This window comes from Gracilinanus agilis, chromosome 6, assembly GCF_016433145.1.
Source record: "Gracilinanus agilis isolate LMUSP501 chromosome 6, AgileGrace, whole genome shotgun sequence".
Lineage (NCBI taxonomy): Eukaryota > Metazoa > Chordata > Mammalia > Didelphimorphia > Didelphidae > Gracilinanus > Gracilinanus agilis.
Window position 1 is genome coordinate 250,602,866 of NC_058135.1, and position 26,428 is coordinate 250,629,293.

A 26,428-nucleotide genomic window follows, 5' to 3' on the forward strand; every position below is an offset into this window, starting at 1 on the left:
AACTGGGTATTCGGGTTCCAAGTTTAACACTCTCTTTACTGTGTGACCTAGCTGTCTCTCTAAAGGTTTTTGTTTGTTTGTTTGTTTTAATTTAAAGTTTTGAACCAATGGAGTGTCTATTTGCTTTATAAAGACTGGCCTAGCTAAGTTTGGAGGATTTTGTCACCAGAAGATTGGCTTCCAGGTGGTAAATTTCTTTGGTCACATCAATTAATGAGACCATCTACCAAAGGTGAGGAATGTCTGCTACACTGTTGGGTGTGGAGGAAGTATCCGATCAGAGGAAATAATGAACCTTTTGAAGCAATGAAGTGTCTGCAGTTTTCATTTTTCTTTTTAAAAAAAAGCATAAGAGAAAAATATTTTCAGCAAACTGAGCCTTTGAAAAATGCAAAAACAATTTCAACAATGCATTCTTTACCAATGTAATATTTAATATTTAGGAGATGTGTAAATATACAAACAGCAATTTTTAAAACTCGTGAATAGTTGCCCTTACAAAATGACAGCAACCAGTAAATAAATCCCTCCCATATTTTTTGTACAAACTACATGATTTTGATATACAAAGATTCTGGCTTTTTTTTTTTTTATTACACTGACAATGTACAACCAAGATTATTTACAATGCAAAAAAAAAAAAAAAAAGGATAGAAACCACAATTTAACATTCTGCTACTTGCAGCCACTATTGCTTAGGAGGTAGCTTTAATTAACAAAATGAACTGAAGCCACATTTCCCATCATATGTTCTATCAAATAATTTACATACAAAGATAAAAATTCATTATATGCACAGTATGTACAGTTTCAACTTTAAAACTGCAATCTAGCTTAAATTTTTTTTTTTATTATCTCCAGAAAAACTGGTAATGGCAGTGGGTTGGCTAAATCAGTAGATTTAGCCTACTGTTCAAAACACATATTGGACAGCTGTGACTGGTTTTGAGACTTCACAAAAAGACTTGAACTACAGGCCCACCAACTAAAGCTTGGTGAATTAGGTTGCTTGTTTGTTAGTTTTTTAACTTAAGACAAAAGGTTTATCAAACCTCAGTACTACTTTTAACTTATTTTATCTCACTAGATCTTCCCAATATCTAAGCTACTCCCTGCTTATAAATTAGGCACACCTTTGGGAACTATAAGAATGCTAGAAAAAATTAATGCAGGTTCCTGACAGTACCTTGGGTATTGGGAGAACCTAGTATACTAGGAAACTATCTGTTTAAATGTCTTAATTAGTCTGTTTCTTCCAATTAAATCTAATCATTCCCCAAAGCCTACTTTTATTTCAGTATAAATCAACACATAAACAGATACCATACCATGCAAATTAGAAGATGTCTATACGGCCCATGATGTTATAAGAGTGTCGTCTTAGAAAAACGGATGGATTTATGAAATATCGTACATGTAGTTTTTAAAAATTCCATTTCACTCATTTAACCAATTAATTCTACTAAGCTCTTTAGTCCTTTTAAAATCTTCTTGTCCTAAGATCTGAACAATCCCAGCATATGGAGAAAAAAATACATTAAAACCATGTAAAATAGAAGAAAATAATCATGCAAATTCCACTGTAATCTGACAGCTGTTAATATTTTTAATTTAATAGCCTTTGCAAATTTGGGGGTTCATCAATTCTTTAAACAAGGTCTTATTCTGTTGAGTCAAATGGTGAAACATAAACCCAAGTTTGGATGCCTACACCCCCCCTCACAGTTCTGTCTGGGAGACTCTTCCCTTATTGGCTCTGCACTACAGTGTCCTGAGATTAATGCTGAAAACACTATACAAAATTAGCAAGGATTTTTTTTTCCTGATAGGAAGTCACATTTTAAACTAATTTTCTAATATTAACAGCTGTTTTTAACCTTGTGCTTAGCAGGGAAGTGGTGATGAACGTGTCTCTTGCAAATCAGATGAAACTAATTACAATTAGGATACATTAAAAAATTTTCAAGTTAGAAAACCAAAGAAAAGGAAGGACAGTGCTTGGAAAAGGTATCTTCGCCGATTACAATTTAGGGCTCTGTTCTTTGAAAACGTACAGCATGCGATTACCCTGCCACCTCCTCTTCTTTTTAATGACACCAGGCAGAGAAATCAGAAGTGCTTCCCCAGTGAAAATTCAGAAAAGTGTGTGTTCAACACTTGAGAAAAAGCATACTTTTACTTTTTAAAAGGGGGCAAGGGGTGACAAAAGAATAACTTATTAACAGGGACTTTCAGTCTTTAACTCTTGGTATATTATAAGCATAGCGGACCAGAGGGAATCCCCGACTCTGATAGAAGCAGGCGCGTCCACAGGCCTGCACTTGGTCCGAGCTGTCCGAGACAAATGAGTCTTCCTCGTCTGCGTAATCAGAGTGAGCAGATTGTGTGCCACAGTCAGACCAATAGCCATCTGGCCTCTGGCAAGGCGCCACGGCCAGCGCGGGGCAGCTGTGTGACTTAATTAAATGTTTGCACGACACTGGCTTTGTCAGAAGGAAGGACTCGCAGCAGTCACACACAGTCAGGTTGCCTTGCAAGTGGGAATACATGCCACAGTCATAGTAGAAGTCCTGGGTCACGCAACCCCCCTGGCTGCTGATGGAAACGGCCACGGACCCATTCTTCCTGGTAATGTGTCGCCGCAGTAACTTCCAGTCTTCCTTGAATTTGGGGTTGAAGAAAACATACAGCACCGGATTCAGGCAAGCAGGCAATGGGAAGAATATCAAAGTGACAGATTTCATGATCTCTGGGCTGACAGAAATTGCAGTGATCAACGGTGCAAATGAGAAAAATGCAACGGGGCAGAAGAAGATGCAATTGGTGAATATGAGCCAAGCGATGTGCTTAATCATGCTAGCCTGGGAGTGCTCCGAGAGGTCCTCTTTTTCCAGGTTGCAGTAAAGTTTGGTATAGATGATAGCCATTAGCAGAAATGCTAAGGAATTGAGGAGCACGAGGGTGACCGTGAACCCCAAGGAAGCTGTGTCCCCAGTGGGGAAGGGCAAGCAGAGGGGAGAGGCGGAATATTCTCCTCTGTGGAAGAGGGGCAAGCACCCCGCCACTGCGGCACAGAGAAACGCCAGCACGGCAGCCACCTGGAACTGTCTGAGATGATTGCTCTTCCCATTTTTCAGGATCTCTTTGGCAGATAAGCTTCTTTCCACAGCTGCCAGCGTCAATAAAAATATGGCACTTTCTGACGAAAACACTGCAAGGAAGCCAGCGACTTTGCACCCGTTGCCGGTCTCCCACCAGATCCCAAATTCAGCAAATCTTCCCCAGGAGACAGCATCCAGGAAAGTTAAGATGCCAGTGTAGATTCCCGTGAGCAAGTTAGATACAGAGATCAGGCCTATGAACAGCTTGGAGGAAGGCCACGGAGCACGAGATGCAAATGTTGTTACGAGGACAAGCAGGTTGAAAAATAAGGCAACCAAGAAAATAAACCACACGGTGAGACGGATCATCCAGCTTCCCAGCAGATACTCACAGGGCTTAAAGGCACCTAAAAGGAGAAAAGGGGGGGAAGAAAGGTCAGCTTTTAAAAAGTTTGGGGGCTATGCACTTTATCATGAAAAAGAGGGAGCATTTTTCTGTTTCTAGAACCCAACTGCTCTGATAAATTAACTTTAAAATGAAAAAGAGTTTCTAAGGACAACTTAGTTTAGAACCCACCCAAAAGAATTACTTTGAGCATCAAGTATTACTTCAAAGAACTGCTACAGTCCTCAGTGACATTTTAAAGTCTCATTATATTTATCTATAATGTGCTTATGTCCTTCAAAGTGTTTTCATAAGGCTTCATATGTATAAAAACAAACAGCTTTTGGGGGGATGGAGAGTAGAGCAAAGAAATGAAGTAGGTGTCCATCTACAGGGGGATGACCAAATTGTGGCACATTTGTATAATGTAATACTACTGTGTCTTAAGAAGGGAAAGAATGGTTTCAGAGGAACCTGGGATGACTTCTATAGACTGATGCATTGTGAAATGAACTGTACCAGGAATACAATTTATTCAATAATAATAATACAACTTTGAAATATGTACGAACTCTGACCATTGCAATAATCCACTAAGATTCCAGGCCTGATCAGATGAACCATGCTACTGACAGAGAAACAATGAACTCCAGGGGCAGAATGAGGGCGAGAGAAAGACACACACAGGGACATGTATTTTAAAACCTTTATCTTCCCTCTTGGAATCAAGTCTAGGACAGAAGATTGTTAAGCATTAGGTAATTAGGGTTAAGTGACTTGCCTAGGGTCACACAACTAGTTTTATGCTTTTTCAAATACAGAGAATGTGCCTGATTATATGTACTTATTAAAAGAACTTTCTTTTCCTTTTTTCTTTTCTCAGAGTGGTGTGGTGCGGAGGCTGGTTAAAGGAAGATATGGATAAGATAACAAACAAACAAAAAAACAAACAAACAAGAGAAGGAAAAGAAATCTGGAAAAGAATGGAAGGAAAGCCAGAAAGGATAGCTACCTGGCTCAGTGGTTTGGGAGCTAAGCCTAGAGATGGGAGGTCCTGGGTTCCAATCTGGCCTCAGACATTTCCTAGCTTTGTAACTTGTGCTTAACCATGCTAGCCTGGGAGTGCTCTAAGAGGTCTTCCCAGACCTTAGCACATTGCTTAGCACAGTTTAGCAACTGCCTTGCCCTTCCCATTCTTCTGCATTGAAACAAATAGTTCATATTAATTCTTTTTTTTAAAACCTTTATCTTCCATCTTAGAATCTATACTGTATATTGGTTCTGAGGCAGAAGAGCAATATGGGCTAGGCAACTGGGATAAAGTGACTTGCCCAAGGTCACACAGCTAGGACGTGTTGGAGGTCATCTTGGAGCCCAGGACTTCTTGGTCTCTAGGCCTCGCTCTCAATCCACTAAACCCCCTAGTTGCCCCCATTTAGTATCAATTTTAAGATAGAAGGTAAGTTTTAAAAAAAATAAAGAAGATATTCATTACATTTATTATTTACTTAAAAGTGAAAGCAAGCCAGATGTTACTTTTTGGTTTTTTGGTGATAAGGGCTTTCATATCCATCATCTCATTTGATACTCCTAACAACCTCCTGAGGCACTTATTATCATTCCCTCCACCAAGGTGGGGAAACTGAGACCTAGGAAAGTTAAATAACTTGGCCAAGATCCCAGAGTAGTGAAGTTCCTGATTGAATTTGCCAATTTTCCCTCTAGAATGTGGTGTCACCTAAGGAATCTGCAGAATGCAAGAATACGTTCAACTCTGCCTCCTTTTGCATTATTACACTTGTCCAAACGCCTCTCATCAATTCTGGCACACCAACCCCCAAATACAAGCCATGCTGGAGTCACTTATAAAGCAACCACAAAGAGAAAGCCCACATTTGAGTGGCAGGAGAGATGGCAACTGGCCTCCTGTTTGCTCTGAGACATTTTCTGACTTGTTATCTCTCCATGGGAGCTGAAGCCTGCCTGACAAGCTCTACAAACATTCCAGCCTACAACTCTGCAAAGCTCTCTTCATAAAAATACCCTGAGACCAATGCCGGACTGGAACCATTCAACCTTGTTCCCAACCGACACAGGAAAAATAAATTTTCAGCTAAAATGAGGAAAATTTGTTCCATAGTTCAACAAATAACTCTGTTGAGCTTGTGGTGACTGTAAACGTTAAGGGCTCGATGGACTATTTCTTGTAGACTTTGGCGAGGAATCATTCACAGAGTAAAACATGCTACATAAAATTTGTAGGATACTCTGTCTTCTCGTTCATTCAACAAATATTCTTGGAGTCCTAACTAGGTGTTGGGCCCAGTGCTAGGGTGCTACCAAGGGTGCAAAGACATATGAGACCTAGGCTGGAGAACCTAGGAAATTATCATTAGGAAGATGACATGAACTCAGTGTGAGTGAAGTGGGTCAGTTTTATTAACTTCATTTTTTATAGTTGAGGAAATTGGAAGTAACCTCTGTTTATGTCACACCCCATAAAGCCACAGCCCTAAAGGGAAAGAAAAAAGGGCCCTCGCAGCTGCAGCTCAGACCACCCTCTAAGAGGGAGCATGTTGGAACTGCCAAGGGAAACCCCAGCCAGGCGACTGACCAGCAGTGGCTGGAATGGGGGCCGGGGTAACGGGAAGCATAAAGGCTCTCTGCAGCACAGTCCTTTCTGGGCTGGGGAGACAAGTGAGATCAATGCCCAGCTCTCCAGATACAGGAGCATCGCTCAGAAGATGGAGATTAGACAGAGCTGGTAATAGCAAAACCGTCCAACTCCTGCTGATCGGGGGCTGGTGCATCCATACTCTGCCAGTGAGTGAAATGACTGACATTCCTCACCTTTTCCAGAAACCTTAAAGTGTGGCCCAGGATTCAACTGTGAGCCCAGCCTTTTATCCTGTCTTGGAGGATGTTCCCCCCCCCCCCCTTACCTGCCCCGGGTCCCAGTGGGTCAGAAAGAAAACCCCACCTAAAAGTTAGTGGTTTTGATTCTCTGTGTAGATCAAACAAATTCTAATAGGTACATTTTATTTCATCTTTCCTTTCAAAAGTAAAAATTCAAATCATTCTTCACTAATGCCTTTTCCTCTCCAGGAATCAGTCTGGCATTAAAATAAGTGCTTTTAGCATTCTCTCTCTCTCTCTCTCTCTCTCTCTCTCTCTCTCTCTCTCTCTCTCTCTCTCTCAATGTAATCAATGAATCAGTGGAGGAAAAGTATTTTTGTTTTGTCTTAAAGATGAACATTTTTATATTTCAGCAACCATATCATCTCGGAATCTAGGGGATCCACAAGCATTTATTAAGTGCTAATGTGCATCAGGGACTGTTGGGAATAATAAAAGAAAGGGAAAGGCACCCTCTTTTGTCCTCAGAATCCTGGCCATAGAGTGGCCTTTGTCTCCATCAGAAGGGCAAGTTCATTGAGGGCAAGGATTATTCCATCCCACATATTTGTCTCTGATACCTTGCACTTGTACATCATAGGCAAATGAATAAATGCTCTTGATTGACTGAAAATAGGCTTTAAACCCCAAATGTACCACTTACTAGATGAGGAATTCTCATTTATGCTCCATAAGCCCCAATTTTTCATTTTATAAAGAAAAATAATATTTCCTGCCTTCCTGCTTTTACTAGGTGGTTATGAAGGAGATGGTAAGTCATAAAAATGTCAGAGAAATATGAGCTATTAAACAAGGTGTTTCAAAAGTCTTAAAGCAAGTTTAAATTTAATTGACAGCCAGGTGACTCAGTGGATAGAGCACTAGGCTGAGTCAGGAGGACTTGGGTTCAAATCTGGCCTTAAAAAGTTACTAAGCTGTCAGACCCTGGGCAAATAATTTAATCTCTCTCTACCTCAGTTTCCTCAATGGTAAAAACAGGGATAATAATAGTACCTCTCTCTCAGAGTTATTATGAGTATCCAATGAGATAACTATAAAGTGCTTAGCACAAGGCCTGGCAGATAGAAAGCCATTAATAAATGCTTGTTGTTTGACTGACTTAAAACTTCAAGATTCTAGGATGTTAAAATATTTTTGTTTTAAATGCTTTTTGTTTTAAAATATTTAATGTTTAAAAGGGTTTTGTTTTAAAATCACACTTTCTTTTCTCCCTGGTATACTGATTAACACTGAGTTTTCAAAAACCCTTACCTTCTGTCTTAGAATTTATACCAAGTATTGATGCCAAGGCAGAAGAATGGATAAAGACTAGGAAACTGTGGCTAAATGACTTTCCCAGGGTCACACTGCTAGGAAATATCTGAGGCTAAATTTGAACCCAGGTCCTCTGAACTCCTGGCCTGGAATTTTATCAACTGTGTTACCTAGCTGCCCCCAAACATTGATAAAACAAACAAACAAACAAACAAACAAACAAACAAACAAACAAACAGCCAGAGATGTTTCTAAATTCTTAATAAGTTCTTGGGACACCTTGTATTATACCATGCAGTCTTCCTCCCACCTACTAGAGGGTGAGACCCTTATTTTAGAGCCTCTGGAAGGTTTCAGGGAGGCAAACCCAGAAATTTGAAATAAAAACAGCAACCAGCAACATCTGCAACCCTACCTGTTGCAGGACTACAGTGGATAATTGTCTGGCTATGTTCTTCTTTCTCAGTCCTGCCTGTAAGATCTGCTGGGTCAGCTATAACAAAGAATATAAAGCACAATCAAATTTTTGATCAAAGTTAAGAATCATAAAAACATCTGTTCATGCATGACATATATCTAGAGTTTTCTTCAGTGAGAAAGCATATGAAATCCCGCCTCTCCTTTAGGATGCCCCCTTCCTGCCCTTTTTTCATTCATCCACATACTAGGATAAAAAACACAAATAAAAAGTCATCTTTCACTTGTTAATGACAGAAACAGAAGAGAGGGTTTTCCTGTAGTTTTAGACAGCACTTGCCTTTCTCCTGGTTGGATGAGACGCTATGGTCGGCGGGGCCCGCATCATCTGCGTTGGGGTTTGTGTATGAATCGCAACCCCAAAACGCACAGCACTGGTAGGCGTACGGCACAGATAAAGACCTGGATCGAAGTGAAACAAGAGCTTCTGAAATGGGCCTTACGCCGCTTCTCTGGAGGGCTGTGTGCATGTGCGTGGGGGTTCCCTTTTTCTTGGATTACCCAAAGGCATGGCAGTCATACCGTCACTCATATCATAGGACTTGAACTCTAATGGTTGGGGGGGACGCTGTGTTCTTGAGAACAGCCTTTGTGGAGCAGGAACCCTGTCAGGGGGGCCCCTTCAAGCCAAGTGAAAAAAAACTTCCCTGTACCTAGGGATGCCCTGAAGGCCCGCTGTCCAAGGACCAGCCGAGTGAATGAAGCTCACGTGAGCTCGTCTCCAGGTGGGAATAGGAAGGGATGAGTTTTCCAGGTACACTCAGTTGTTTAAAGGGGTTGGAATGTGCATCAGGGGAGACAGTAAACTCCTGGATTCCTTTGTGATTCCAGACTCATCTGCCGTGTCCAGGCAGCCTTCTCAGCCTGGAAGATCCCTCTCCCCATACAGCCTCCTCCTGATTAGCAATTCTTCCTAGGCCTTCTATTCTGATACACATTCCTTCACTCTCTCCTCGCTCATTTAGTAGTATTTATTTTAAAATCCTTACCTTCTGTATTAGGTTTTTAAATTATATTATATTAATTAATTAAATAATATTATTATATTAAATCCANTCTTCCTAGGCCTTCTATTCTGATACACATTCCTTCACTCTCTCCTCGCTCATTTAGTAGTATTTATTTTAAAATCCTTACCTTCTGTATTAGGTTTTTTAATTATATTATATTAATTAATTAAATAATATTATTATATTAAATCCATCCTAGAACCAACACTGTATATTGGGTCCAAGACAGAAGAGCCTTGGACTGGTTCTTTATCCATACCCTCTTTTGACTCTCTGAAGGTCTTTTCCACGAGCTTATGGGTTCCTGCTCCTGTCCTCCCCCTCTCCACCTCTCAGCTTCATTTTGGGAAATGTCTTCCCTCATTAAAACGGGGAGGGAAATTCCTTCAAGGCAGGAATTATCTTTCTTTTGGGCTTGTCTTTGTATTCCCAGGACAAGGCCCAGGGACGGACCACAGTAAGGCTCCGTGACTCATCGCACACATCGATACATCACAGAGCTTTGAACCACAATAAATGGCAATCAGGAAAAAGAGGTGTCCTCAGCTTTACAGGAAGGATGCTCCAAAAAAACTGAGTATAAGTTTGTCAATAAAATCACATTTAAAGCATGCTAAAAGAACTTGTGGCACAGCAGGATAAGGACTGGATTCAGAGAGGCATCGACTGAGGCACAAAGAAAAGGGTTTAGACTCAGGACCGTCTCGGTATCTGAGTGAGTAAAGCTTTCTCTCCATCTGAGGACCTCTTAGATCCCTTCTAACTCTCAACCTGGTTCTGTGAGTCAGAGCATCCAGGTGGAGATCCTAGCTTTGGCCCCAGGTCTTCCACCTCCAACTGCATGTAGGGAGAGTCACTTTCAGGGCCTTCGCTTTCTAGGTTCGTGTGAAGATAAACTCAGGTCATGTTGATAAAGCCCTCTGCAAACCTGTAAGCACTACCTAAATGCTGGCCACTATTATATCTATAATTCTATGGCTCTCATCAAAAGTCATTTGTAAACGATCCACTCAACTCCTACTTCTCTTTGATAAAAGTCTGAATCTTCACGCTTGCATTTGTCTACATTGAGATACTGGATGCATCCTTAGAATTCTTGTATAATTCTCTCCTTACACTGCAGGGACCTCTGCCATGACCTGATTAACAAGTAATCCTGCTGCACAGCAGAGAATAAACCAAACAAACCTACTCTGTGGATGGCCATTGCCATCATTACTTCCACTTTCTCACCTTAAGAGACTTCATATTGGAAAAAGGGGCCAAACAATTTCTCTTGGCATCAATAAGGGGAATGAGAGAAAAGTTAAGCTTCACAAAACATTCAGAAGAAAGTCTGGATTTTATTTTTTCTCTCAACAAGGATGCTACTTTATAGGAAGAGCATTTTTTCTGTCCAGAGCATGGGATGTGGAGTAAAAAAGGCCCAAATTAAAATCCTGCTTCATTTACTTTCTAGCTGTAAGAGCTTGGAAAAGTCACTTAAACCCTCTGTGTCTCAGTTTCCTCATGTGTAAAATGACAGTTGGCCTTAAAAGCCTGAAAAGATCTTTCCATCTCTATATCTATGATCCAATGTTTTTTAATGAAGAAAAATGGTGGCGGAGATGAGGGAGGGAAAATACCTGAGATTCACAAAGTCCTTTGCTGCTAATGCTTCTTTCAGATGAAAGTTGCCTGTAAGTTTTAGCTGGTTTAACCCATTCAGTCCTTCTGTTGGAAATGAAGTCAGTTCATTGAAACTGATATCTCTAAAAAAAAAAAAAACCCAAAACCAAAAACCATCAAATCTTAGATGAATGTACTATAGTGTTAATCACATGAAGACATTCTACAAGTATTTTCAAAATTTTCAGTATAAAATAAAACACCAGTGGCTAAAACCATAAGATCGGAGTCTTCAACAAAAAAAAACCATCTACCAAGTCAATTGCTTTCTCAAAAACCATTATTGTAGTGTTGACAAAATCAGCACCAAAGCAGCTTGCTCAGTTGGGAGGCATACCAAGTACAAAGGAGAGCAAGGAAAAGGGGGAAATATTTTGACAAGGCCCCAGTGCTTGGGGACACCCAAGTCACAGTACTTTAATGTATTACAGTATATGATGACTGTATAAAATTGCCTACTTACAGGTTAGTGATTGACCCAAGCTTAATGAATGCTCCATTGTGAACTTCTTGGATCAGGTTTCTACTCAGATCTCTGCAATTATTAGAAGAGTATGTTAATCTTCTCACATAAGCTCTCCAAGTGTCAATCCCTTCTCCTGCCTTAGATCCCAGGAGTCATATAATATCCCTGATAAGAAGGAAAATTCTCTGTTCTTTTTAAACGTTTTTCAAGGTTCTAGTGAACACTCCCCTTTGTACCAGTCTCTCTCTCAGAAACATTTAAGCAGTACAGACTTCAGTTGGCCTGGTTGGGAGCAGCTGGGAATATTCTGAACCTTATCATGCTGGGACTGGTTCAAAAATATAAACGACATAACCTTTGGTACTATTACCTAGGTGAGGAAAAGTCTGGCTCACAACAAGGTTGAGAATATTAATAGGGATTATATTATTTACTTGCTCAAAGGTCAGTGATAAGACCTTGAGAGTGGACAAACAATCAATATATCTATATTGATAGACGTGCAAACGATAGCATTCCAGGAGGAATTCATATATACCTTTTCCAAACAGGAAATAAGTCATATCAGTAACAGATTCATACTTTTACATACACAACATGGAAATGCAACATATAGAATTTGGATGTTATGGTATTCATAAGTCACAGAATTAACTTGACCAATAATGGGCAAAAAGTTGGACTCGATAGAATTTTTAACCACCCTAATGACAGAGATCTTTCCATATTTCATCCACTAGAAAATAGGAAAATTCCCTCATTCTGGATCCTATCATATGAAGGAACAAGAGCGCATTTGTTGCCATTTTTCAGTATTTTGAAGGCGATGGCAGCTGGGAATCAGGCCCTTTCCTTGTTTTTCTGCTTGGATCAACAGGCTAGCCAATCATAGGTACAGCAGGATTACTGTCTGTAAAATATTTCTTGTAGAAACATATCTTACTTACAGTAAGAGTCCATATGGATAAAGATTGGAAGCATTAAGTTTGCTTCTTATATGACTTTTCTGAGACACATCTGTTCCATATTTCATGACAGACCTTTCACTGGTATAGTTTCTATTCAATTCTGTAACATGAGTATTAAGGCCGCAGAGATACAAAGACAAAATTAACAATGATTCTCTACTCTCAAGAAGCTTATATTCATATTACATTTTATTATATTATCTTAATATGTTATATTATACTATATTCTGTTGGAGGATTTGAAAATGCCATGTCAGTAAATTCAATGTGATCTGAAGAACTGAATCACAAGCAGAATGATTTTTAAAATAATAATTACTTCCCACAGGGGGTGGTCTATAAATTTGAACTTGAACAAAGTCGGAGATTGTAATGAAATGATGGGAAGGATAATATGAGGCACCAATGGCAGCCTGTGCAAAGACACGGGAAGGCGAGGGAGAATGCTATATATTGAATGGAGGAGGGGAGGAGAGAATGACCTTGGTTCTAAAATGTTTATCTGAGTGACAAACTTCTGCACAGTTTTGTTCATGATGGCAAGGTTTCAGATTCCATTTGTCAAACCATACATCACACTAACTTACTTTTAGTGATTTAAACAGCACAAATTACTCTCTAGTAAAACTTTTGGGATTGTTTATACAGAAGCCCTCCTAACCAAGAATGTTTTTAAAGTTACACTTTGCTGAATTCATACAAGCTAATAAAGTTATACAATTATTGAAAGTATTTGACCACAAGAGAAGCTAAGTTGCAAAAAATATACTTTCTTTATATTTAATAGGCAATGCTAGAAACCAAGTCAATTATTTCTAAAGTCCCATAATTCTTAGGCTGCGCTAAAATATATACATAGAATGGAATGTGATATCTATAAATAGCATTCATCTGACAATATAAATTCCTCTTAATTAATGTACAAGTTCACAGACTCATAAAGAATGGCTTCAATAAGAATATGAAACTTACAGGATTCGCAGGGAAGTAAGTCCTTGGAAGGTGCTCTCTTTAATCTCATGGATTTGATTATGTTGTAATGAACTGAAATATGGGGGAAACAAAATAATTTATTTTCATTTTTAAGGTTGACAGTCTTCTCACAGCATAATGGGAAAACTTTCAGATCATGGTCTTCATGACCTCTGGACTCTAAGATGGCACCATCTCATTAAACTAGCTTCTAAGTTAGCTAAGTCAATGAACTTCCCCCTCTAGAGCTCATGTTTTGTCACTTATAGAATGAAGAGGTTGGATTATATGCCCGTCAATTCTACTAATCCCCTTATTCTAAACCAATGCACATATCTACATTGAAGAGGAATATGGCATTACTTATTCAGTCTCCATCCTGTATAACTGGCATGTGCCATTTTACAAAGTCTTAGAAATTAAGACATATGTAGGATTATAAATTTAGCAGCAAAGATTTAGAGCTGGAAGGAATCTTAAAAATTATTGATCTAATCTGCCCAATTTACAGATGAGAAAAAAAGACCCACAGACCTTTACTGCACTGCTCCAGGTCCCACAGGTAATAAGTAGTAACTACATGGTAATAATGATAATAGCTAGCATTTATATAGCACTTTAAAGGTGTACAAAGAACTTTATCTTATTTTCAATAGATTCTCACCACAGCCCCAGGAGGCAGGTACTATTTTGATTCCCATTTTATAGATGAGGAAAATTGCCCAGGATCACATAATAAATAAGAGTCAAAGACAGAAGTTGAAATTGGTCTGCTCTGATTCCAAGTTTAGTCTCTATTTATCTACACTACTTTTGGGAATAGGAAATTATCACCTTCCCTGAAAGAATCAGATCAAGTTTCCTAAACCATGCAGATCTCACTCTTTTGTGACAAAAACAACAGGGGGAAAGCTGAGCTCCAAACATGACATCACTGATACCCAAAGATCAGGGGGCTCCCTTTTCTGTGCTCTGGATTTGAATTTGAACTTCTTGTGTTACAGGAAAAAGAAACCTGGGCTTCTGAGGCAGAGGGTCTGACTGTGGGCCCCAGCTCTATCACTCGATACAACCTGAGTGACCAAGATAACTGAGTTGCATGTGATCTCTGACTCTCCTCCTTAAAGGGTTGGGGTGTGGGGAGTGATCTGTGAACCCCTAAAATGCTATTTGGATACAAAATTATAAACATGAATGGAGATTTCTCAACCACTTCTGCTTCAACTGAACTCCACAAGCATTTATGAAATTCCTACTAAGTGAAAAGAAAGGAAATTATATTTGGAACTGCTTCACGCCACTGAGAAAAAGCATACTGTAAACACTCAATCAGTTTAGATCTACGAGTCATCACAATTATAAGGAATAAAGGCAGACACTAACTTACATTTCCTCCAAAGCACTGCAACCATTGAAACTAGGAAGTTCTTGTATATTATTGTAGGACAAATCCCTGAAGACAGAGAAAAAAGATGATCACCTTAGAGTCTCATTCAAAGTACTGTTACAGAAAGCAGTCAAAAAACTCATAGAAAGGCTCCTAAAGCATCCCCTGCTGCACATGAAAAAGAAGGATGTTTCCAAGGCTTGAGATGTTAGAGACTCACAATAGGTTTAACATCTTTTATCTCTCAACATTTGCAGGGAGCTTCTAAAGTGAAAATCCTAACTATCTGTATTTCTAGAGGCACATATGCTTTAAATGTGTTATACAGACACATTTTAGCGAATATCAAAATACTAATAACTCACATCATATGTACCTTCAAGTATGCATGTATTGAACATGGTACAAAATTTTTTAAACAAGAAAAAATTTCAGGATTTAAATTGTCTGATTTTTAGAATACAGTCGAATATCAACATTTCCCACTATAATCTGTCCTAGCACACTCTGTCATGTACATAAAATACCACACTATTTACACACATGACTGCTTCTTTTGTTAAACTGTGTTCTAATGATGGTTAAGCCATATGATCAGTCAGTTACATTTATTAAGCAATTATTAGGTGCCAGGCATTGTGTTAAGTGCTAACATTACAAAGAAAGGCCAAAAATATCCCAGTCCCTGCTTTCAGGGAGAGCACAGTCTCATGGGAAAGACAACATGGAAACGACCATGTGCAAATAAGCTACAGACAGGATAAACTGAAGCCAACACACAGAGGTAAAGTGCTAGAATTAAGTGAGAACTGGAGAGGCTTCTTTGTAGAAGGCATAGTTCTAGCTGGGGCTTGAAGGAAGCCAGTGAAGCCAGGAGGAGAGATGAGGAGGAAGGAATTCCAGGTGTGTGTGTGTTGGGGAGGGAAGTGGAGGAGTCAGTGAAAAATTGTCAGGAGACAGAGTATCTTATCCAAGACCAGTGTCACTGACACAAGTTTACTTGGTGATATCTGGCTTTTATTTCTGCTGACTGCCTGCAGCCCAAACATTTAACCCATCCTGGTGCCAAAAAAGACTTCTCAAAAGGCAGTTCTGTTTAGTCTGGCAACGCAATACAGGTAAGTGGGCAGGAAGAGGGTGGGCTCAGGAGGGAAAAGATGGAACAGCCACACAGCTCAGAGGAGCTCAGTCTCCTCTTGGGAGGGACATCAATAGGTATACTTCCATGAAGTGGGTCACAGTGGTTTGGTCTGAAGACTCTTCATTTAGGGCAGTTCAGATCACTTTAAGACAGCCCTAACTCAGGACTGATAGAAGCTTTTGATTATCTAAAACCAGAACATGCCCCTCTGTAGTTCCCAGTCACTGTTCTTAGGTCTGCTTTCTGGGACCAATTAAAACAAGCTTAATCTTTTTGCCACATGAAAGTCCTTCGAATACCCACAAAGAGCTGTCACATTCCCAATGGGTCTTCTCTCATACAGCCTAAAAGTCTCTAGTTCCTTCGCCTAGTCATCCCAAGACACGTTCTCAGCAGGCTGGTTCCCCTTGTCTGGATGCTCTCCAGCTCGCTCACATTCTATCTCAGGTTGCTTTCTATCTACTCTGGAGAGATCTTGTGTGTACCCAGTAATGCATAATTTGTCTCCTCCATCCCCAGCGTGGTGTGTGGTAGAGAGGAGGCACTGAATAAATGTTTGTTGACTAACTTTCAAAAATGTGGTGCCCAGGACAATGTAATATTTGGACTGGCCAGAGTAGAGTTCAGGACAACCAGCTCTATACAAGTCAACGGTAGCAAAGTAGCTCCAAATAGTCTTTTTTTTTTGGTGAACTTGGGATATCAATGATATGGGACTCTATCTCCCACTATGCAGATGTGTAACTTTTTGCAACTAATAGTCAGCCAGAGATGGTTAGGAAACAGTGAAATTAAGGGTTTTGCCCAAAGTCTCCCAGGACATGGCTGCATTGGGACTTGGACAGAAGCTGGCCTAACTTCCAAGCTAACTCTAGCTATTATGCCATGCTGTCTCTCTAATGGGATACTGGGCTTCATTGATAGAGGTATGGTTCCAGAACAAGGGAGGTGAGAGACTTATACTCTTCCCTCATCAGACTAGCTGCTCCTGTCTTGTTTTGGGCACCATATTTTAGTACCTCTATGGATAGTGGACACTCTGCCTCTCTTAATGCAGTCCAGGATTTCATTAGCTCTCTAGGCTTTAATGGTGCCTTGTTGGACTTACATAGGGCTAAAGCTCCATAAACCCTTCCAAGATCTATTCATTTGAAATCAATTCCCCAAACAAATCCCTACAATTTGAAAAGCCAAACACAAGTTATTTTCACATCAGCTTCCAAGTTGGCTTACCCACCCCTATGTCTGCCTCCTTTGGAAGAACCAATCAAAAAATAGTGCGTGCCTTAAAATTACCCTTCCAGGAAATGCTAAAAGAGTAGAAGACCCCAACTTACAAAGTCTTAAGCTTCTTTCGATCCTGGCACAAATTATTGGGTATACTGCTTATCTTGGTGCCTGTCAAGGTTCTGTGGGGAAAAAAAAATTACACAATTGAGAGCTTATACAAGTGGAAGAGAACAAAATTTCACTCATATAGAAAATAAATAAAATACTCAAGTCTTTGCACACTGGCTGTCAATCCCAATACCTGAAGTTAACAGGTACTGAGTAAGAGAAATGAACTCTTAGATTTCCAAATCCATTGTGCCAAACCAAACCAAGTCATTAATGTATGTAAAGCACATCATTAACAATGGCAATAAAAAATATTCCATCTTCAACATAGGTAGTTAAGAAAAGTGCATCCATCACCTTAGACTACTCCTTCCCTCCTTCTCTAGTTCTATTTTTGATACTCAATGATCCAGACAGCAGGCCCCACATTTCAGAATCTTCTTTGACTTCTCCATCTCCCCTAGCCCATCTCCGGAAAAAGTTCATGTCATTACTAAAGACTGTAGATTCTGAGCTGGAATGACTTATGGAATCATTTAGTCCAAGCCCTCATTTTACAGATTAGAAAACACAAGGACAAAAAGGATGACTAAATATTTATCCCAGAGTCACATGGTTAATAAGTAGAAAAAAGTAGGATTCGAATATAGGCTCACTAATCCCTGATCTAGTAGTATTTTCACTATACCAACCCTATCTCTCAGTTCTGTCCACTCTACATTTAAATATACATGTTTAAATATATATATGCATATATATGTATATGTATATATGCATCTGTCTCCTCTTTCCTTGACAATCATTTTCATTTATGCCCTTTTCACTTCACAGGATCATAGATTTAGAGCTGAAAGACAAATGAGAGGTTGAATCCAACTCCCTCCTTTCACAGATGAGGAAACTGGTGCCCTGAGAAATTAAGTGACTTGCTCAGGGTCATTCAGTGTCTTCCTGACTAAGAAAGAGAAGGAAGTAATAAGAAGATAAAAAAAATCTAAGACTAGACAAGGATTCTACTAAAGAAACAATTGCCATGAATAGTTAGAAGAGGGATAAAGATAAATTGTAGACCAAAACATGTTATGGGGGTCCTGAAAATGGGGAAGAAATGAAAAGGCATAGGTTGGGAATGGGGAGTTGAGGGGAGAGAAGAGTACTTTCCTTGCTGAGGGTACTATATGAGGAAGGAGATGCAAATGAATTCGGTTACATGGGAAGAATGGTAATTAGACTAAACTCCCTCTAGAGAAGGGATTTTTTGCTAGAGAATAGTAGGAATTAAAACTGGCCTTAAATGTCAGGCTAAGGAATAGGGATTTACCATACTGGTAATGGGAATCATAACACCTTTGAGGTAGCAGTGATCCCAGTGAAAGCTTCTGAGAGATTCCCTTGGTATCTGGGAGACAGATGGATTGGAGAAGGAAGAGGCCACTGTAGAATCGGGGGTTGGACTTCAGATACCACCTAGTTCAAGCTATATGTGAATATCTGCCTCCTAACCCTAAATCACACCCTGATTGCACAATGGTCATCCAACCTCTACTTGAAAGACCCCCAGGGATGAAGAATTCCCACTCTGCTTTGGGCCAATCTGAATTATTAGGAAGTTTCTTGTTATATTGAGTTGAAATCTGTCTCAATCACGATCATCCTTGCTCCTACCTATACCCCTGAGAAGAAATGAAACTATTTCTTCTTCTTCCACAGTACTTCCAATACTTGCAACCAGAAATTCTCTCCCCTTCTGGCCAGACAGAGCACTGTCAATTCTTCCAAACATTCCTGTACAGTCATATCCAATCTTCTCACCAAATTAGCCATTCTAATTTGGATATGATCAGGCTTGTTGACATTTTAAATAAAATTTGACATTCAGACCCAAACTCAATCTTTTGGATGTGGTAATGACAAGAGCAGAATACAGTGTGACTGTTGCCTCCCATAAGTTGGATATTGCACTTCTATTAACAAAGCTTGGGAAGTCATTAGGTTTTGACTCCTGTCTCACACTGAGCTTGCAATTCAATAAAACCCTCAGATCTTCTTATGTTCTATTTAAAAACAAGAATCTTTGCCTAGCCGAGCCTCTCCCATTATGGTTCTGAAGTTGCTTTTTAACCTACATGTAAAACTTGCACTTATCCCTGTGATGGCAAACTTCATCATCTTAGATTTGGTCCAACATTTTAATCAATCGAGAATTTTTTAAATGTCTGCTGGTGCCAGGCACTGGGGAGATCTTTTGGATTATGATTCTTTTGTCTTGGTATATTAAGCATCTTTTCCAGTTTTGTGGGCACTTAAAAGTCTGCTCATTGTTGTAAATGGAATTTCTTTTTCTATTAGTGCACTGGAGGAAGTTTTCATATGATCAATAATAATTTGCAGCTTGTTATCCTATTATACCCAACCCCCCTTGTTCACAATTATCCATGTACCCCCAGTTTTAAAAGGTGCATACTTACAAACTCTCTAAATTGATGGTTCCGGTCAGGTTAGGAAATCCCTGTACCATGCCTGCACCCCGAATGACTCTAAAAAAAAGAAATGGAAGAAAAAGAAACTGAGAATTATAAAAGAAATTCTTATAGAAGGTAATGCTTTATACTTAAGCTTCACAATCTATTTTACTCTCATCCTAGGTCAAATCACAGAATTGTCTCTATATCAAAAACAAAATCAGCCTGAAATCCCTCCAACTAAGTCTGGAATGTTGATAACTTGGCTAAAAGTGTTAATGTAAACAAGTTGGCCTGATCCTATTCCAGGCACCAGAGACAAAAGGAAACAGCAAACACTAACCAACCGTTCCCCCCCCCCCCCCAATCCTGGATCATTGTAGAGTACTTACAAAGAATGTAGCTCCGACAGGTTGTGAAAGGCTGAGTTCCCCACAAAAGATAAAGGGTTGTCATTTAAATGGCTGTAAAATTATGAAAAGGTAAATTTTCCACATGTTCATAAAAATCATTCAGTACTAAATCTGCCTGCATACAGATGCCAAATACCCAAAAGACTTAACTGATATTTTCCCTCCCTATCCAGATGTTTGGCATGATTGAGGCAGCTTAACATAATTTTACATTTAAAAAAAAAAGCCTTCCAAAGTACTTACATGGTTTTTAGAAGTGGATTTCCACTAAATGCTCCATTAGGAATTACAGAAATATAATTACTACGAAATCCCCTAAAGAAAGAGAGAAAACTATATTGAAATTTCTATTCTATTATGAAGTTATCTTTACCAGCATACTATAAGTATTTTAAAATACTATAATTATACGTATATACTCCTATTCAGCTCAATTTAAAACCAAATCGCAAATATTCTAAAACTCCAAAAACGAAGAGAAGAAAATAAAATTCTAATTTTTATCTCATCTTTTGGAGATTACTAGTCCATCAAGAAATAGTACTATGCCTAACTCCAAAGCCACAGTTTAAACTAGAATAGAGGATGTGTGTGTGTGTGTGTGTGTGTGTGTGTGTGTGTGTGTGTGTGTGTTTCTGTAAGTAGATGGGTATTGTCTCTGGATCCTCAGATAAATTATGACCTTAGAGTGAAGACACTCTCTTTAAAATCAAAATCTTTATCTTCCTCAACCTGCCATCTGTGGTATACACACATATAGTATATAAATGCACAGGTATATATATATATATATATATATATTTGCTGATGAAATTACAGACAAATGTATTTGTTCGAGAGAAGAAGAAAAGTTCTTAAATGGTGGTCTCTGTCATGGAACCACTCAATAAGCACTGGCATCTCTAAGCACTTACTGATTAAACAGACATTAGGTACTCCCTGTCTACACCTGCCATAGACTATTTCACATGGTTATTTGGTGCTTTATGTCTGTGTTCCTAATAGCTCCTTTGGCACTTTGTGTTCTTTCTTCATAATAATCACAACAGGTCAGTACTGCAACTATTTATTATTATTTTTTAAACCCTTATCTTCTGTTTTAGAATGGGTACAAAGTATTGGTTTCAAGGCAGAAGAGTGGTAAGGACTAGGAAATTGGAGTTGAGTGACTTGCCCAGAGACACACAGCTAGGAAGAGTCTGAAGACACATTTGAATCCAGGTCCTCCTGTCTCTAGGTCTGGCTCTCCATCCAATGAGCCATTTAGCTGTTTCTTGCAACTAGTAATTTTTAATCTATTTCATAGATGAGGAAACTGAGACTCACAGAGATTAAGGGACTTATACAAAGTCCCACACCTACCCAGGGTAAATGTCATGGGGTTAAATCCTCCTGTTTCTAGGTGTCTACTCCTCCAAATTCAGTTCTCTTTCTATTCTGAAGATGACCTGCCTCCCTGGCTAGCCCTGGAGAGCAGGTACCCTGGCTTCTAGCTCTTTGTACCCCAAGTACATGGGCTGCTTCCCTATAGATTATAGACACTCAAGGGATATTTGCTGGTGAAAATGAAGGTCCGATTTATATGCCACCTCCTATGGGAGGTCTTCTTTCTTGATCCCCCTAGTTATTAATTCTGTATCCTTCATCAAACTATTAATCTCTCCTCCCTCTCCCTCTCCCTCTCCTTCTCCGTCTCTCTCTCTCTCTCTGTCTCTCTCTCTGTCTCTCTGTCTCTCTGTCTCTCTCTCTCTCTCTCTCTCTCTGTCTCTCTCTGTCTCTGTCTCTGTCTCTCTGTCTCTGTCTCCTGTCTCTCTCTGTCTCTCTGTCTCTCTCTCTCACTCTCTCTCTCTCTCTCTCTGTCTCTCTCTCTCTCTCTCTCACACACACACACACACACACACACACACATCTGTTTACATAACTATCTTCATAGAAAAATTCAAGTTTCCTGAGGGATGGAATGAGAGGATCTTCTTCTGTTTAGTCCTTGTACCTGGCACAGTGTGCTCACGTAGGAGCATATGCTTAGCACCAGAAAGAGGTTCAGAGATTGTCTAGGCCAAGCCCTCTTACTTTACAGATGAGGAAACTGAGGTCTAGGAAAGAAAGTAATATGCCTAAAGTCATACAGATTTAGAAGGTGCTTAATAAATGCCTACTGGATAAAACAATGATACAGTCCATTTGGTATAATTATATAGCAAACACTTCAGATTCTCTACCATTACCATGTGAGAAGGCTTTGGGGGTAGGGTTTGGGGGTGCTGACAGAAGAATAAGGCAGCAAGAAAGCCAACCAAAACTCACAGTTCCTTTAGGCTTGGCAATGCTTTAATTGCTTGAGGAAATTCTCCCAAATTATTATAATTCAAGTCCCTGGAAGGAATGTAAAAACAAAGATGAAACCAGATTGAATAATAATCACATCTTGGTAAGGCAGGGGTTTAAAACTCCCAGCCCCGGGCCTGAAACATGTTAAAATGTAACTGGGAAATGTTTAACAAAATAAATAAAAATACAATACAAAATAAGGTTAATTTGTGGCTAAGTCAACAATGAGGCTGCAGGGATACATTTCTATTTGAATTTGAGACCACAGTTGGAAGGAATTATATTCCCTTTAATTCTATTCTAAAATATGGCAGCATGTCACCTCCTGGTGTATTTTAGAAGTTAAAACTGTAAAAGAGAAGATTCATGACCAAGACATTTACAATACTTACAGATATATTAAAAACATTTTTTTCATTAATTCTTTTTAAAAATCTTTATTACCCAATAATTGAGCCCACCACAGAGCCCTCCCTTATAAAAATAGATAAAATTAAGCAAAATAATCAACCTGTTGGCCACATCTGAGAACATATGCCACACTGTTCTAGCATTCTCAAGGACATCTCAGTGCTATTGTAACAATGTTAGCCCAGGGCAGCCTGACTGGCAATGACTGAATTGGGTTTTAAGACATAAATCTGGGGCCAAGTTACAATGAACTAATCACAAGATTTTAGAATTTTTGCAGAAATGTTACATACATTGTCTGCATTTTAAAAATATTCTAACTTTTTACTTATAAAGACCTAGTTCATTTTCTCCTAGATAATGAAATTAAAACAGCGATAAAACCACAATTAACAGGAAAATGACTAATTGAAATCCTCAATACTGCCACCCATCCCTAAAGAAAAGAGAGGTTTCTTTGCGAACCACAAATACGGATTGTTCTTAATCCTGGCCATCAGAGTTTCAAAACTGAAATATCACAAAAATGACCCCAAAATGTTTTTTCTTTTCCAGCAGTTATATAAATGCATATCATGATCAGTAACAGGGATTATTCGAGATGTACTTACAAGGTTTCCAAGTTGTCTAATCCATCAAAACAGTGCTGGCCCAGGGTCTTAATTTTATTGTTATGAAGGTGCCTAGAGAAAGAAGAATCAAAATCAATTTGTGGACCGCAAGCAGTAGTTGTATTAAGTACTTTATAGGACAAAGAATAGCTCAGCATAGAGTTCAATACTAAACAGGTGATGGTGTCAAAGGTATCAAAGGAGAACATATGCCACACTGTTCTAGCATTCTCAAGGAAATCTCAGTTCTATTGTAACAATGTTAGACCAGGGCAGCCTGACTGGCAATGACTGAATTGGGTTTTAAGGCATAAATCTGGGGCCAAGTTACAATGAACTAATCACAAGATTTTAGAATATTTGCAGAAATGTTACATACATTGTCTACATTCTAAAAATATTCTAACTTTTTACTTATAAAGACCTAGTTCATCACAAAGATGTCAAGAAGGATGGGACTGAGAAAAAGCCATTAGAACCGTCTATTGAGAGATCATTGGTAACTCCGGAAAGGGCAGTTTCTAGTTGAATGATGAGGTGGGAAGTCAGAGAGTAAGAAGAGGCAGTGGAATGGCTTAGGATAGCTACTGGACAATAGCTTGCTGGGATGGTGGGACTGGGAAAGGTTTTTTTGGTTTGTTTGGTTTGTTTTTTGTTTCTAAAAGAATGGAGATCAGGTTTGCAAGCATTGCAGAGTGAGCCTAAGGATAAGGACTAAGGATAGTAAAGTGGGGATGAGAGACAGGGCAATTTGCTGGAGATAACGGGAGAGGATAGGAACTTAAGAGGTTGGTCCTAGCAAGATTAGAGACCAGAATGGTAGGGGGACATGTCTGGTTGATAAAAGAGAAAGAAGGAGCTATCAGCAAATGGCATCAATGAGACACCTTCCATCAAAATTCAGTCCTCATTAGTAAAAGACAATTCCCCCTACCTTCACTGGACTTTAAAAAAAGGCTCAGAAAAGTAAAACAACTTGTCTCAAAGTCCAGTCTAAAAAATCTTTCTCCAAGCCAACCCCCACAGCTGCCAAAATAATTTTCCTAAGATGGCCATCTCATCTTCTTGCTTAAAAGTTCTCAGAAGCTCCCTTTGAAAGCTTAAAACAGAATGTCTTAGCTGAATACTCAACTCACCATACAATTAGACTCCTACCTACTTTTTAAATAATCTACAAACTTCACATTCTGGCCAAACCAGACTATGAGTTGTTCCCCAAATTCAACACCTAATCCCTTGCATTTACACAAACTGTCTGCCATGTTGGCAATGCATTCCCTCCTTGTTGCCTCCTCTCCTGATCTTTATCTTCCTTCAAGACTCAGCTCAGGCACCAATTCCTACAAGAAGCCTTCTCTGAGCAACCCAACCACCTCTCTCTCCACTCCACTTTGTTAGTGCTTTCTCATCCTTCAATTTTAACTGTACTACACTCATTGGTATAACATGCACAGTAGAATATAAGCTCCTTGAGGATTTCTGTTACATCTTTTGGTATCCTCAGTGTCTTCTACACAGGATGTACTAAAGGTTGACTTTATGGAATGAAATTCAATTGAGGTAACCATGGGATAATGAAGAGAACAGTGGATTTGGGGTCAGAGAACCTAAATTTGAATTCTGACTCTCTGTGTGAACTTGGACAAATCACCTTTTAAGTCCCAGTTTCCTTATCTGTAAAACGAAGGGGTTGGAATACATGAGCTGCAAGATGCCGGCCAGTTCTAAATCTCTGATCTCATACAGGGTAACTTAGGTAAGTTAAGTACTCCTGGCAACAGAATGGTTTCTTTGCATTAACTTCCTAATTCCCTATTTAAAATACAAGCCATTATTAAATCTTAATCATTTGACCTTGAGTATTTGTAAATAGGGGAAAGGGTAGTTTGATCTTGCAAAAGGTTTGTAAAAGGAGCATTTGAAAAGAATTTAATTTCTGTTACCTTCTGGCATTGACATTAGAGACTTGCACCAAAACCTGGAACAAAATGTACTAATTTGCTAAGCCTTGACCCCAAATGAATCCAAATATCATTTTGTTTTACTGAGCCAAAACTAAAAAGAAATTCATGATCCCCATTAAAACCCAAACCAAACATGATTTATATAGTAGTTGGCTCCTCTTAGGTCTTGGTATACAGTAAATCTGATGGCAGGGTCAGAAGGTCATAAAATGTCATAAAATCATAAAATCCAGCAGGATGTTTCCAATTTCAGCCCTCCTCACCCTCTGGACTTTTGCTCTAGCCTCCTAAAATGGACTCCCTGCTTCTAGCCCTTCCCCTCTGTAGTCTATCCTCTTCAAAGATATACAAATAACCTTAAAGGACAAGCCTGATCATGTCATTCCTTGGCTCAAGAGTCTTCATTTGGTTCCAATGACAAATTCTTCACAATAGAGTTACGGGGTATGTTTGTTTATTTATTTCACATTGTGTCTTTTCATACCCTCCAGATAGACTGCTCTGCTTCCTACTTCTCAAATGCAGGATTTCATCTCCTATCTCCATGTCTTTGCTGTTCCTCGGGTGTCTCTCCCCATCTTCTAGAATCCTTATGCTGAAATCAAGATCTATCTCATGCACCAGCTCCTATGGCAAGGTCTTGCTGATTCCTCGGAATCCCCTTCTCAAACTGTACACATACTCATCAGTTCACAGGGCATGTCTCATAGCATCCCTCCCATTCTGGGGAAACTATAAGATCACTGTGGGCAGAGATTTCTTTATCTCTGTATTCTCAATGCCTTCAACATAACCTCTTCAAATTTGGGTGTTCCCTTTAACAATGCAGACTGAGAGGCCCTATAAGCTCACCCTTCACTTAGCTATGCCTGGCACATTAATAAATGTTGATTGATTGACTCTTGGTCAACCCTCTCACAAGTTCACCAAAGAGAGTCTGCTTAAAGTCTCACTTTCCCTAAAGCCCTCTTAAAGACAAAAGGAGAAATTATTACACACACCAAAGAGATATTATGACACAGATTTAATAAATGCTTATCAAGATTATTTTGTGTGTGGCCTGACCAGGATTGACCAGAAGAATGATCCACAGAAAACCAAGTATTTTTTCTATTTATTTTTTTAATTTTTTTTTTAAACCCTTAACTTCTGT

The 26,428-nt window shown here is 39.2% G+C and overlaps 1 protein-coding gene across 2 annotated transcripts in view; it reads right to left on the reverse strand.

The window, feature by feature from the left end:
• Nucleotides 1-411: 411 nt before the first annotated feature.
• Nucleotides 412-26,428, reverse strand: part of LGR4 (leucine rich repeat containing G protein-coupled receptor 4) — a 117,919-nt gene continuing 91,902 nt past the window's right edge. For both annotated transcript variants that reach the window (XM_044682158.1, XM_044682157.1), the window contains 13 exons: nt 23,312-23,383; nt 22,266-22,334; nt 20,202-20,273; nt 19,938-20,009; nt 19,552-19,620; nt 17,083-17,154; nt 14,605-14,670; nt 13,218-13,289; nt 11,275-11,346; nt 10,769-10,894; nt 8,408-8,535; nt 8,072-8,149; nt 412-3,508 (listed from right to left, as the gene is read on the reverse strand). In XM_044682158.1, the coding sequence (XP_044538093.1) occupies nt 2,232-3,508; nt 8,072-8,149; nt 8,408-8,535; nt 10,769-10,894; nt 11,275-11,346; nt 13,218-13,289; nt 14,605-14,670; nt 17,083-17,154; nt 19,552-19,620; nt 19,938-20,009; nt 20,202-20,273; nt 22,266-22,334; nt 23,312-23,383 (2,245 nt within the window). In that variant the 3' untranslated portion in view covers nt 412-2,231. The remainder of the gene's footprint in view (nt 3,509-8,071; nt 8,150-8,407; nt 8,536-10,768; nt 10,895-11,274; nt 11,347-13,217; nt 13,290-14,604; nt 14,671-17,082; nt 17,155-19,551; nt 19,621-19,937; nt 20,010-20,201; nt 20,274-22,265; nt 22,335-23,311; nt 23,384-26,428) is intronic.